Source organism: Xenia sp. Carnegie-2017, unplaced genomic scaffold (assembly GCF_021976095.1).
Source record: "Xenia sp. Carnegie-2017 unplaced genomic scaffold, XeniaSp_v1 HiC_scaffold_2, whole genome shotgun sequence".
Classification (NCBI taxonomy): domain Eukaryota; kingdom Metazoa; phylum Cnidaria; class Anthozoa; order Malacalcyonacea; family Xeniidae; genus Xenia; species Xenia sp. Carnegie-2017.
In genome coordinates this window covers 520,639-533,925 of record NW_025813482.1, presented here as the reverse complement: position 1 = coordinate 533,925, position 13,287 = coordinate 520,639, and the positions used below count along the sequence as shown (strand labels likewise).

Below are 13,287 nucleotides of genomic sequence, written 5' to 3'. Positions count from 1 at the left end.
AGTACAAAATGAAACATTTTGTTGGCGCATCTAACAACTAATGCATTAAACGATATCGGAAAGAAGAGATGGCAGGCAAAAATCAAAACCAGTCCTTAAACACAAATTTACCAATGTGGTTTTGTTGATAGAAAAAGGTCAATGGTGCGTTTTCGTTAGGCTGTCCCTGGGTTTCTGTACTTTTCTATGTTGTTATGCTGGGAACTTTAACAACACTACTTTTACCACCTAAATAAACATCCTCTGCACCTTTAAAAAGGCAAATGTCATACATTTCCCTAGGGATAGTAACTGGACACGAATGTCAGTAACGTCTGGAACTACCATTAGTCCATTATTAATAACGAGATTTAGCAAAGACGACGTGTTGTCTTTTTCGCTGAATTCCTCTAACATTGGAATTAGTTCTATAGTCGTTACTTGTATAATCAGTTAAGCAATTTGACTGGGTGCACCTTTAAGCTACTTTTGGTGGGTGGCCTGGGCCCTAACCCACCAATGTACCTAACCCTAACCCTAACCTTCATCTTGCCCTGAATTGAACACTTAAAATAATAGTATAAAATAACTACCCAAATTATCTCAATGAGCAATGCAGTAACTAAAAGAGTTTTTCATGAACCTGTGAGCTGCTTATTTTAAAATATTTACATTATTTATAACTGATGTATTTGAATGAAAACAACTTAGTGTTGTCCTAAATAGGAATAGAGGATCGAAATGTATAAAGTCTTTCAGAAGCAGTCTACACTTTTTTTCAATCTCATGAAATCTCGTATGTTAGTTAATAGGCATTGGGACTATCCCGTTTCTTAAAAATACTTGTCTTCCTTTCCATGGCTTATTTATTGCTTCACTTACATACTCAAAGGCAGTTGCTAAAAAAGTGTTGAACACTACTTAAAAAAACGAAGAGTGCTAATTTGTTTTAGAGAAGAGATGAGACAGTCTTTAGGAGTCAAGATGTATTTTCAAATGTCTGGACCACTGCAGCGAACGTGATTAGGAAAACATGTAAATAAGTACTGGGTGTGTAGTCTGGAAACAAATTATACAAAGGGATTTGGTGGTAGAATGAAGAAGTACAGAAGTACATGAAGTGCACTGAGAAAACGATTGGTGAAGAAGTGAGACAACAAAAGGACTAAATAGAGTAAGTTTAAATACAGAAAGATACATCATAAAGTTAAAGTAGAAAGGGCAAAGCTAAACAAAAAGCATTTTGTATGATCAGTGGATAGTTTTGAAGGAGAAAATTTTTCGTAAAATTTAGCAACGTAGAAATGCAAAGGAAGTGCAGCATGTTTAAGTTTTTCTAGGACAGGTCTGCAAATGTATTGACAGGTAACAGAAGTGTGACAGAAAGATGGAAGGAATGGTTCAAAGAGTTAATGCATAAGGAAAATGAGAGACAGCTAAGACTAGAGACAATCACTGCCGTAGACCGCGAGATCGCAGAGATTTGTACAGGTAAAGTTAAGAATTCCTTGAAGAGATTGATGAGTGGCAGGGCAATCGAAGCTGATGTTTACATGTGAAAGCGTCAAGAAGTGTTTGAGTTTTTATCTCATTTGTTTAATACGATCCTAGAGACTAAAATAATGCTTGAGGAATGGTGGAAAGTGTACCAGACTCGAAAAAACAAGGGAACTGTTCTGAGTTGTACTAACTACAGATAAATAAAGTTGATAAGCCATACAATTAAGTTGTAGGACAGAGCAGTAGATGCTGGACGGAAGGCGGAAGTGCATGAGCATTTGTAAACAGCAGTATGGTTTTTGGACAACGAAAGTATGCAATGTTTACTAGAATCATGGTAGTGTATGAGGAAGTGTGAATTGTCTGAGAAGTGTGTAAGAGGAATTCAGGATGTTTATGAAAGCTAGATGTAACTGTAAGACATTGTGAGGTGGGCTGTAGGAATAACAGTCAAAGTAGATGTGCATGGGTTGTACTAAGTATCTGCTCCTAGCGGCCCATTCTTGTGTGTTACATGGACTATGTTTGTAGATGATATTTGTATTTGTAGTTTAGATAGGAACTTGTAGAGGCTAGTCTAGAGAGATACGTAAGGGCATGCTTTAGAAAGTAGAATTCACGTGCATGAACGAGAGATTTAAATGGAATTATGAGATTACAAGAAAGAGATAAAGAAGGTAGATGATCTTATTCACGATCAACAGACTAGCACAGAAAAGAATGTGAAAAAGAGGTGAAGAAACGTACGCAAGCGGATTAGATTGGACGGAGAAAAGTACCAGGTGTGCCGTGTGATGCGGGGCACGCAAAAAATGAAAGTTTCATTGCATGAATGAAAGCGTTTAAAGGTTGTTAAATATTTATCGTTTAAAACAGCCGTGTGACATTTGGAAATGTTAACATAAATAATTAAGAATCATTCGCGATGAATTACTTCTCTCACATCGTGGTCACTCCACCCACCCTCCCTCCCAAAACGAAGACGCCTATGCCTAAAATCACAGCAGAAAATCTTTTCTATTTTCAGGATATTGTTTTTGTAATAATGTCCAATTTACACTACCGTCGACCGTTAAAATTGCACGAGTCCGCAAAAAATTTCATATTTTCTTCAGTTTCCTGACCTCTTTTGGATGGAACGTTCACGCAGAATTTTGTAAACATGACCATTTCACAACAAAGATAACTCTGGCTAGTTAAAACAAACATAGCAGTTGTGTCTAATAATTCAAGTTCTCGCGATGAAATGAGATTCCACTAGAAAAACGTCTTTTTCTTGAGAATGTAAAGGAATACGCAGAACTGCTTAAGTAGCATGTTTGTAGATCGTCGTTAGAAGAGTGATTGTTGTTGATTGACGTTTCGAAACCTTAGCGGTAGTCATCTTCAGAGTCAAAAGTCTCTGAAGAGTGATTTGACTCTGAAGATGACTACCGCTAAGGTTGTCGAAACGTCAGTCAACAACAAAAACAGTCCTTCTCAGGACTATACCAACATGGACGATCTACATTTATAAACATGTAACGATACTCTCGGGTTCAAACCATTTACTTTACTGCTTAAGTAATTTCACTGTCATATTAAACGCTCTTTTCTAAGAAAATATAATTTGTTAGCAAAAATTTTCGAGTAATAATCTAATACCCACTTTTACCCACGAAGTCGCTACTAACTTCATCCCCCTCCATTTATGAATATCACTGTTAGCTTTAACCCTACAAATCCATGAAATCAAGTGTTTGCTTTGGACCATGTGTATATAAGTAATAGCACCGAAACAAAAAGTCATCGATTAAAAAGACATGCTTGTAGTTTTCAAAAAATTTAGAAAAATACGGTAGGGACAGCAATGAGCAAATATCAAAGAAATTGCATTCGTCCATTTTCAATCGTCAAAAAGGGCTGTAGTCAAATAACCCGGGTCGAAACTTGAAACATGTCGTCTTTATGTCTTTGCAAAACGACAAACATGTAATGTACCTCCAATGTCTAACACAAGTAACGAGGCAAAAGGAATTGTTCATTAAACAAAAGACATTCTTCTCCACTTCGACCTTCACTTTACGACCTTCATAAAAGTGCAATTTACTTATATTTAATGAAACTCGTTGTTTTCAAACGCTTATTTCGACAAACCCCTTCTCAATTACTAAACCCAATTACAAAGATAGTCAGAAGAGTTATCGTGGTCTCAAAGATCCTCATGTGATAATAAACCTCTAAAAACCAAGTGTAATTTAAACAAATATTTTTATTGGTCAAAACACTTAGGAAACTGTATTAAACTGAGATTCACCTTCTTGTCAACACGATCATTTTAAAACAAGGCTAGTGTTCACAAAGTCTATATTGTCATTCAGTCTACAAGGCAAATAGAATAAGGAAAGCTATCATAAGACAGAACAGCCCCATAGCTTCTGACAAAGCAAAGCCCATCATAGCATAGGAAAACAACTGTGTCTTCAGGGAAGGATTTCTGGCGTAACCAATTACAAGACTGCCAAAAACCGTTCCAATCCCAGCACCGCTTCCTGAAAAAAACATCAAGAAATGTATCAGTCTGCTTTCAACACGAGCCATTTGAGTATAAAATAGCAACGATAAAAGATCACGAGTTCAAAAGAACGCAATCCACCCTTAACGTGTAATAAACTATAGAAAATTATAGACTGTGAATAACTGATTTTATTAAATTCTTTAACTTGACGTCACAGTTCTCTGGATTGTTGTGTTGAATTAAAGACAGAAAGCAATTTAACCAGTTTTTCTTTTGTTGAAAGTAGCATAAAGAACAAATAATATCTAAACGGATTTACTTAACAAATAGACAACATTTAACCGTTGTCTATACGGTTATAGATACACGGGTCTGACGTCAATTGTGATAAAAACGTGACCGCGAGCCGCCGGGGCGAGTATTTATATAATAAAATCAAAAAAGTTCTCAAATTAAACGGTCAAACAGTTTGTTTTCTTTGTCTCTCAACACTTCGAACATCGAAAAGTCTTGATTTTGCAAACATCACGCTTACGTGATCTATAGAATTGAAGAAATGCTATTGGCTAGCTTAGTCACGTGATAAAATGTGATTGGCCAACAAAATAAACAAGCATTGCTGATTAATTTTGTTTAAATTTTGTTATCGAAGACGAAGTAGAAATTAATGTTTGAAAACCGGGTTTTTTCTTTTCTTTTTGCCCAAATACGTGAACTGCCTCAACTAGGTCTTTGTGAATATCTTTACTTTCCCATTCAGGGAGGTATTGCGAAAATTTTCAAATATATCTGCCATTTGTTTGTTTTTATAATTCCGTGCGTATGTCCTCTTATAGATCATAGCTCTCGACCAATGAAATTGCTCAAATTCTTCTGGTTATTATATAAAATGAAATATTTGCATTAGCCACTTGCAATGTAAAGCACATTTTTGCAATCTCGAGCATTTTTCAAGTTTTATTTGCCACATATTTTGAGACTACCCACAAGTTCGCTCTGCGTACCTATTTTATTGTATTGAAAACAACACAGCCAATTACAGTTTTCAGAGAGGTACAATTTATTACAATACAGCGACTTGGCAAAGAAACAGTCTTTTAGAAAACAAAAGCAAAAATTGCAGAATTTTATGTCACAGTATCTGTTAAAGGACTTCAGACCGGACTTTGAAACTGCTCACCCAATAAAATAGCATAATTGCAGTATTTGATCAGGTGTAATTTGCTGTCCATAACTTGTTTGATGATGGCTTAGAATTTCACTTGTCAAACTCATGATTATTCATCTCTATGACACGTACGCAACCCAAAATACTCCGCCATCAACCATGTTGGGTGACAAGAGTACTCAAATCATTATTCTTGTGAAATATGGAAAGCTTAAGTATAATGCTCTCAAAAATACACAATAGTTTTGTTTGTAATAGAGGCTGTTAATGACCTACTAAACTAACTACGTAGAAAGACGTGCGTATCCAATTAATGAAAGTACAGAAATAGATTGATTAGATAATTGAAACCAAAAATGATAGATGATTTCAGTCCCACAGATCTTCATTAAAATGTTTCCATAACCAAAAATTCTTCATGTTAAGGTGAAAAAGTTTCATTTCATTTCATAAATCAAATTTTGTTTAATGAAATGAAGAACATGTAGAATATGAAATTTTGTAATAGTGACAAAGTTGACCATTCATTCTGATGACAGTACCTATGTAAGTTCGTGCACTTTCATCAACCATTATCTCATATATTCACTGTACTTACTAAAATCTTACAATTGAACAATTAATCCCATGAGTTTTTGTTTGGATTTGAGTTCTGACTTTGATTACAACATTAAAAGTTTTGCAATCTATAGGAGTGTCACTAATGACTCACAATGAATCAATCATTTAAGCATAACAATAGATTACTATTTTATCAAATTGTCCACTTATGAAGAATGGTCACAGCAGTAAAACCAAAATATTTTAAAATGTTGGTCATACTAAGTTTACTAACCTGCACATCCCACTGTAGCAGCACCAGCTCCAATAAATTTGGCAGCAGTCTCCACATCACGAACATTTGCACTGGTTTGAATTGACCTGGCTACAAGCATATTGTTGTTCTCTAGAAATATATAATACATTCATGAGATTCCATAGTCTATCAAATTTAAAACTAACACTTGCTACCTAAATTGGGATTTAGTTAATTGCACTTCAAATTGTGATATGAGGAACTCAACTCAACAAATGTTGAAAAACAAACACAAATGAATTGATAAATAAAATGAGATGCAGACAGAAAATATAGATAATGTCAGCAAATCACTCTAAACAGAGATGTATAGTCACATTTCATGAAAAGTCAGTGGAAGCAACATCCATTTCTAAAATATTTTAAATGATGAATGAAATGTTTTTAACGCACAACAGACATGCACAAAAATTGAAACATGAACATTGTGACAAAACAACAGTTAAACTGAGTATTGTGTTTGCTAAAGATGAAACTATAGCAGTGTAGCAAACAACAATGACCAGTAACAAAATTAAGAAAACTTGCAATTCTCACCAATTGTAGGATTCACCATGGCAACACAATTCTGAAAAAAATAAATGTACTTTCACATTTAATTATATCCTATCGTGAACCACGCATATCATGCACATGACAGACAAAAAAAATAAATAAAATGTGAAATTTTCAGATAAAGCTAATCACTCTATGAAATGTACCATCGAGATTAACCATTCAACCAAATCTTTGCTAAGGATTAATATTGAATTGCTAAAATGCTAAAAGTCAAAAAGTGTATCTTTGTGGAATTCCTGACAATCCATAACAATTAACAAAACAATGTCAAACACCAATATCATTTGCACAGAATTTAATAGATGAAATTTGAAATTTTGTTTGTGTGAGATAACCAATCAGCACAAATCATAAATATTAGTAATTAAAAATTTTTGAAGCAACCAAATACTCCATATGCTTTGGATTCAGATAAGTATTTTTTATTCAAATAAATTTCACTTAAAGGGCAGGTACTTATGTCTAATATAAAAAAAGTTTGCATGATTTTTGTTTATAAATTTTTTCTTTTATGTATCCAAAATCAATATTAACTTTTTCATATATATCACAGTAAATTTTTGTACCTCGCAGTTTATCTGAGATTTTTCTGTAGTAGTTAAAGACCATCAAAAAACTTTTAGATTCACAAAATAAAAATTCAACTGCCAATCAAAATCAAATTAAACAAAAAGATTTATCACTTAACCCTCCCTAACTCAAATTGCTATTTTTTGCAATTAAGTCTTTACAACATTCAAATACAATTTGCAATCTTGTTGATTTTACACTACGATCGTTACGTGTCAACAATAACAATAAAGTCAAAATAGTACAGCTAATGGTTTCCAGTATGCTGCACAGTCACATAAATATATGTCATTTGATGAAAAGCTAGCAAATAGTTTGTACAACATCAATGACCTCCACAATAGGCTTTTTTATGTCACATAAAGTGCTAAATGAAAGCTTCATAGCAAAAACTTTTTCAATAAAATATATTTAGTGTAGTCCATAATTTCTGATTTAATATATTATGCAATATATTGATAAGCAAGGTCAGAAATCTAACATCCATTCATATATAAAACATGCACAGGATTTCGTTCGGGGTGTTTATTACAAGTGGAAAAGTTTTTTCCGCAATATTTTTAATAATAAAATTTCTTTTCAAGGTAAAGATCAGAGTTCAACATCAAATTCCAGCATTTTACACGTCGAGCAAACTAAGTATAAATCACATGGTGGTATTAAAAACATGCCGGAAAAGCAATACACAAAACTAAACGGCTTTCTTCCTATTCAATGAGCAAACATATATACAGCCAAGTCATAAAGGTTTCAGGATAAAAAGATTTGAGTGATTACAAACCTTTGCAAGTGTGGGGCTGGCGTTGCGCATGGTTGTAAGTCGGCCATGTCCAGCCTAGGGTGAAATATAAATATCGATTAAATGCGCGGTTATATCATCACAAAAGCAACTAAATATCTTTTATTAAGAAAATTCTAAAGTACTTACAATTGCTCTCAAAACCGGCGAACCCAACTTAATATAACTGTACATATTTTCTACAGATTTATTTAGTAATGAAGCTACAATTCCAACAAAAACTTAGCCAGAAGAATGCTCCCGGTGCTGTCTGGGTATTTCACAACCTTGCTCATTCGTTCCAGTTTCCCAACGAGCACAAAGTGACGTGTGGTTGCTTGTGTTATGCAGCGCATAAATTATAAAAATTCTAATTCGAAAATTTTTCTTAAAACTTACTTAGCTCAGAAAAGCAATTTTATCATCCAAGGAATCAATTAATAAGGATGACAATGATAGTCTGTACAAATCGCAAAAATCATTATTTTCCTGTATTCATATTGGAATGGTAAAATGTAATGCAGATATTTCATAAGGTATGATCCAGTTGATGAGTCCAGAGACATCAAGATGAAACAGTAGTCAATTAAACATTTCAAAAAGCTTGACTTCAAAATTGGAAAGCTTTCAGGAACAGTTGACCAGTTGATGACTTTATGCTGCTGGTTTTAAAGAAAAAATTTTTAATATGCTTTTTCCTGTTACCAGAGCTTTGAAATGCATGAAACAATTGCTAAGCAACCAAACATTGCTAATTTTTGAGGTAAAGATGTCATCATGTCAGATGACTTTAGCTGTTTTTCCCATTGTGATTGAACTCATCAGACAATTGGAGCAAGAGTTAACAATAACTATTGGTGGGCAAACAATAAAAGAAGTTGGCTATTTATTACAATCTGGTAGAAACAAATTGGAGGGTTTGTGTCTATTGGAAAATCAAGTTTACTGTCTTGGCTAAAACGCTAAATGCAAAAGTCCAGCTCATTAAAAAGATAGAGGTAGGTGAGATTTAGAAAAGAGTGAAAGATGAGACAATTTGGGTTTTGAGAATTCAGTTTGAAAGTGATAATAATGATGCTGAATTCTGTTTTAACCAATAAAGAACTGATAAGCTTAGGATTACTAATTAACTAGTTAAGAAATCAAGAGTCACTTCTGTTTCCTAGAGACAATTTCAAAGTAGCAAGTGAAAAGGAATGTTATGATGGTTCCAGGATCAAAAGCATAAGAAAGATAAATACAGATGAATAATAAATGGTATCTGAGGTGATATTGTGTTGAATATAGAAAATTATATTTTTGCTGATATGTTGGTGTTGATGGACAAAAGGAAAATGAAAGTGTTGAAGATGACTACGTATGAAGAATTGAGCAAAAACTTGAGTGGAATAAAAATTGGACAATTGTATCAAAGAGATAAAGAAGTGGATCACCAGAAAGTATCAGATTTAGAGATAATTTGCTGTGATATTTTCAAGAACTGAAATTTTGAGGTAATACCTGTAATACTTATGTGAAAAGTTTTACCAAGGTTAGACAATCCCTTAAAAACCTACCAAAGTTTGCTGTGTGGACATGGGGAGTTTGGGCAGAGTGAAGTCAGGGTTGAGTTAGCGGAAGCACCAAATTCAGGATACAACAAGATCTTTGAGTGAATTTTGTCTTTGCAAATAATAAGGACACCAGCAGTTTAGGTGAGATGAACGATCAAAGGTGTTGTGTAAAGAAACAAGACTTAACAATATGAATGCTGACACGGTATTTATACGAACATGAAAAAACATGTGACTTGGACACGATTTGAACTCGCACCTTTGGGAAATTTGAATTGAACTTGCACCTTCGGGAGATTTGAACTTGCACCCTCAGGATACTATTTAAAATCTCGTCTAAGTCACATGTTTTTCATATTATTATGATAATTTCTCTGATGATGGCTTTGGAATAAAATAAGACATTGTACAGATAAATGTTGTAAATGTTAACATCAAGTTAAAGGAAGATGGAGAATTAAAATAAGAACAACTCTTGGAGAAGGTGTGAGAGTATTTTAGTACACAAGAGTTTGCAAGTTTGTTTGGATAGTGGGTGGGTACTTAAGTTGATGGTAAAAGGAAAAATTCCAAAGGACAGTAGTTGTACTGAAGGATAGTGCAGAGGTGAATAGCTATTACATGAACTAATTGTATGCTGTGGTGAAGCCTGGTCAAATAATTTTTAAATTTAAATGCTAGTTTATGAGTGTATATGAATGTAAGGGGTATGAGGGTCAGAAAGAGTAAGAGTGAAGTGCTATTCATGAAACGTTGCAAACGAGGAGAGAAACAATGAGAAAAACAATAGTCAGTACCCGGCCATGAACACTTCCAACAATAATCAGGCTAGGTTATGATTTTGAATAAGGTTGGGTTTGAGTCAGGCATGCAGGTAAATACGTATTTGGCGGGCTATGTTGAAACTATTCCAGAGAAAGTAATGTAGAGGTTATTTAGCGAAGAGGTTGACAGTCTTTCTTTCATGTTTGCCAAATAAGATATGCGTCTGAGTTTGACGTCTTGACTGTGTCGTGACAACATTGATTGTCATTGGTACAATAAAGTGCCGTCAATGATCTTGTTCCCATAACTACATCCGGTATTAAGTGCTACAAATAACGCTAACTCAACTTAATTTTTGACAGTTCGACGTGGGATGTTTGGAGCTGACACTCAAGTTTTTCTTTCAATTTCCCTTTCAACATACTGCAATATTCTCGTGAACCTACGAATGTAATCATAAAAATTTCTAACGAGAAAAATACTTGTAAAAGTCCGTTAAATCGTATCACATACATATAACACAATAAATATAAAAATTTAGTACGTACGTTGGCAGAATAAACTTTTTTATTATTTGTAATAAATTTTGTTTTGCAACACTTCAGTTCAATTTAAGAAATTTTTGCACACTATTAAATGTCGCACGTTTTCGACCTCGAACACTTACAATTTAAATTTGAAAACAGTTTTATAAATTTGAATAATTCGCGTTGCATCACATCAGCTAATATCATAGAAATATTTTTTTGAACTAGAAAACCAATGGCTTTGTTCGCTGAACAGAAATTTTCCCTTTTATAAACATTTAGGTTACCAAATTTCTGTATAACACTCTATAACTTACTGTATACTACATAATTCACTGTATGGAATATATTGAAACGCTTTCTTTATTTCGTTACAGTTCCTCAACCACTCTGCTTACATTCTCTGCAGAAATATTTTCTTTTTTCTCACTGTCAATTCTTGGTGCTTTCTCGGGTAGCCAGATATCAAGATCGACCCCTTCTAACACTTTCTCGCCGAAAATTTGCTTCAATTTTTGCAAGAAAGCCTCAAAATACTCATCTGCAACGATAGTGTCGAGCATGTCCAACAAGATGTGCTCTTTTTCTTTAACATACTTCTCCTTTACCATTGCATTGTGGTAAAATTCACATGTCGTGTGAGCTGCTTGCTTCCAAGGCATTGGGTTCCACTCCAGCAACTCCTCTGCAAGAGATATATCGAGCGGGCCCTTCGTCCCGGCCGGGTAAACGTACCATGTGGAGGTATTATCCGTATTATATTTTACATCGCCCAAGCCGTAGAAAGACGCAATGTAGTTAACAACTATTGGAAGTGTTATATGCTCTCGCATCGCGAAGTTTACAGCTTTGTTCTTAACTCTTTTTTGACTATCTGTCGAAACAATTTTCGAAAAGACGTCAGCTATATCATCAACGTGCACCATGCTGAAGTAATAACTGCGAACGTTGTCTGGGATATGAACAGGATAATGAATGACGTCATGTGTTAGCACCCATAGTTGATAGAACCACCATCTAAAATGTGGGAGGTCTTTAAAATTTGGGTTGCATTCAAGTTTGATTTAGGATGGATGTATGGGTGTTAAATTGCTTTGGAACGACATTTAAAAAATCAAATTCACACTCGCTACATAAATTCGCACTTATTCTAGTAAAACAAACATGTGTAAAGCATTAACACGAAAAGTTTGGGCACATTGTACATTCAACTTACAAAACATATTCAAAATATGTCATTTTAAGGCTCAATCAAGGAAAGCGATAAAAATTAAATTGTGCTTGCTATAGATGTTTACTGACCATGTTAGTGCAGCAGTCCTAAGGACTAGGGCGTAATTGACGTTTTAAAGTCTTTAGAGGTAGACAACAAAGTCAAAAGACTAACGCTAAGGACATCGCAACGTCAGTCTACCCTACAACCAACAGACTTTCTCAAGAATGTTCTAATCTAAACGATCAACATCAACAAACATGTTAGAATACTTTTTGGTTCAATGCAAAAGATATGGTAAAATTTATAAATTTAGTTCATGCACATTGGAAAATGTGATTGCTAACTTCAGCAGAATCGGATATATAAATAATAAATACAAATAGTATACATACGTTAACATTATTCATAGTTTCTCACCTGAAAGATGTATCTCGCGGTCCTATGATCAATGGAAGACGGACATTTAAGTATGGAACTTTGAATTTTTTTTCCCGTTTTAGGAATTCTTCGCATTCCAACTTATCATAGCCGTATGAGAATTTATTTTTCATTTCTAGTCTCACGTTTGGAGTTATTGGTCGTTTCGCTTCGCTTTCTTTACTAGGCCGAGTATGGTTCTTAGCACTTGCGTCATATACCGTTTCGCTACTTGTAAAAATATAATAACCTATTCTTTTGTGAAGTGCTGAAAGTTTTTCCTTAACATGACTTGGCTTAAATGAAGAGCAATCAACAACTACATCGTAGAAGGTTTCGTTCACAAACAGTTCTTTGCATTCTAGCAAAAGTGATTTGTGACAGTCGCATATGACTTGCTTTGACACAAATTGCGATATTCTAGAGTCTGAATCAAAATATGCGTTCCCCCTGCTCAACCACGTTATTTGGTGACCTGCTTTGAGCAATGAAACTGTGACTGCGCTGCCAACAAAACCATTACCACCGAAGATGAGAATTTCCTTTATTTTATTTGACTTTGTTACAGCTTTTAGAAGAGTTAGCAAAAGAAAGACTGCTCTGAAAGCTGAAACCGTTTTCGCCATCTGGTATACCAAGTTCATCGAAAATAAGGTTTACCACAGCATTGCAGTAGCACTTGTCTGTTAATGTACTTTTGTACCAGACTGTTTATATATGAGCTTGGGTGGTCGGGGCTTAACTGCAGCGGTTACAGCGTCATGAATTACAACAGCCATCGATTAACGATATTAACTTTCGGAAAAATCAGTAACCGTTTCATTGTTTTCAAGATATTTTGAATTTAAAATTAGTGCCCATAAGCAAATTGTTTGATTGATTTTTTCAGAAGCGATCAGCGGC

The 13,287-nt window shown here is 34.4% G+C and overlaps 2 protein-coding genes and 1 long non-coding RNA gene across 3 annotated transcripts; 1 reads left to right on the top strand and 2 right to left on the bottom strand.

Moving 5' to 3' along the window:
* Positions 1-3,712: 3,712 nt before the first annotated feature.
* LOC124440585 (ATP synthase lipid-binding protein, mitochondrial-like) lies at positions 3,713-8,190 on the bottom strand. The gene is made up of 5 exons (XM_046990985.1): positions 8,057-8,190; positions 7,910-7,963; positions 6,538-6,568; positions 5,980-6,090; positions 3,713-4,010 (listed from the first exon to the last, which is right to left on the bottom strand). The coding sequence occupies exons 1-5, from the start codon at positions 8,099-8,101 to the stop codon at positions 3,841-3,843; spliced, it is 411 nt and encodes a 136-aa protein (XP_046846941.1). The 5' UTR covers positions 8,102-8,190; the 3' UTR covers positions 3,713-3,840.
* A 75-nt stretch (positions 8,191-8,265) lies between these two features.
* On the top strand, positions 8,266-10,804 carry LOC124440097. Its single transcript, XR_006946557.1, has 3 exons — positions 8,266-8,904; positions 9,073-9,399; positions 10,587-10,804. It is a non-coding gene; the product is annotated as an uncharacterized LOC124440097 (long non-coding RNA).
* Positions 10,805-11,115: 311 nt separating this feature from the next.
* Positions 11,116-13,010, bottom strand: LOC124440406. Its single transcript, XM_046990804.1, has 2 exons — positions 12,385-13,010; positions 11,116-11,768 (listed from the first exon to the last, which is right to left on the bottom strand). Exons 1-2 carry the CDS (start codon positions 13,008-13,010, stop codon positions 11,123-11,125), a joined length of 1,272 nt encoding a protein of 423 aa, XP_046846760.1. The 3' UTR covers positions 11,116-11,122.
* Positions 13,011-13,287: the final 277 nt, after the last annotated feature.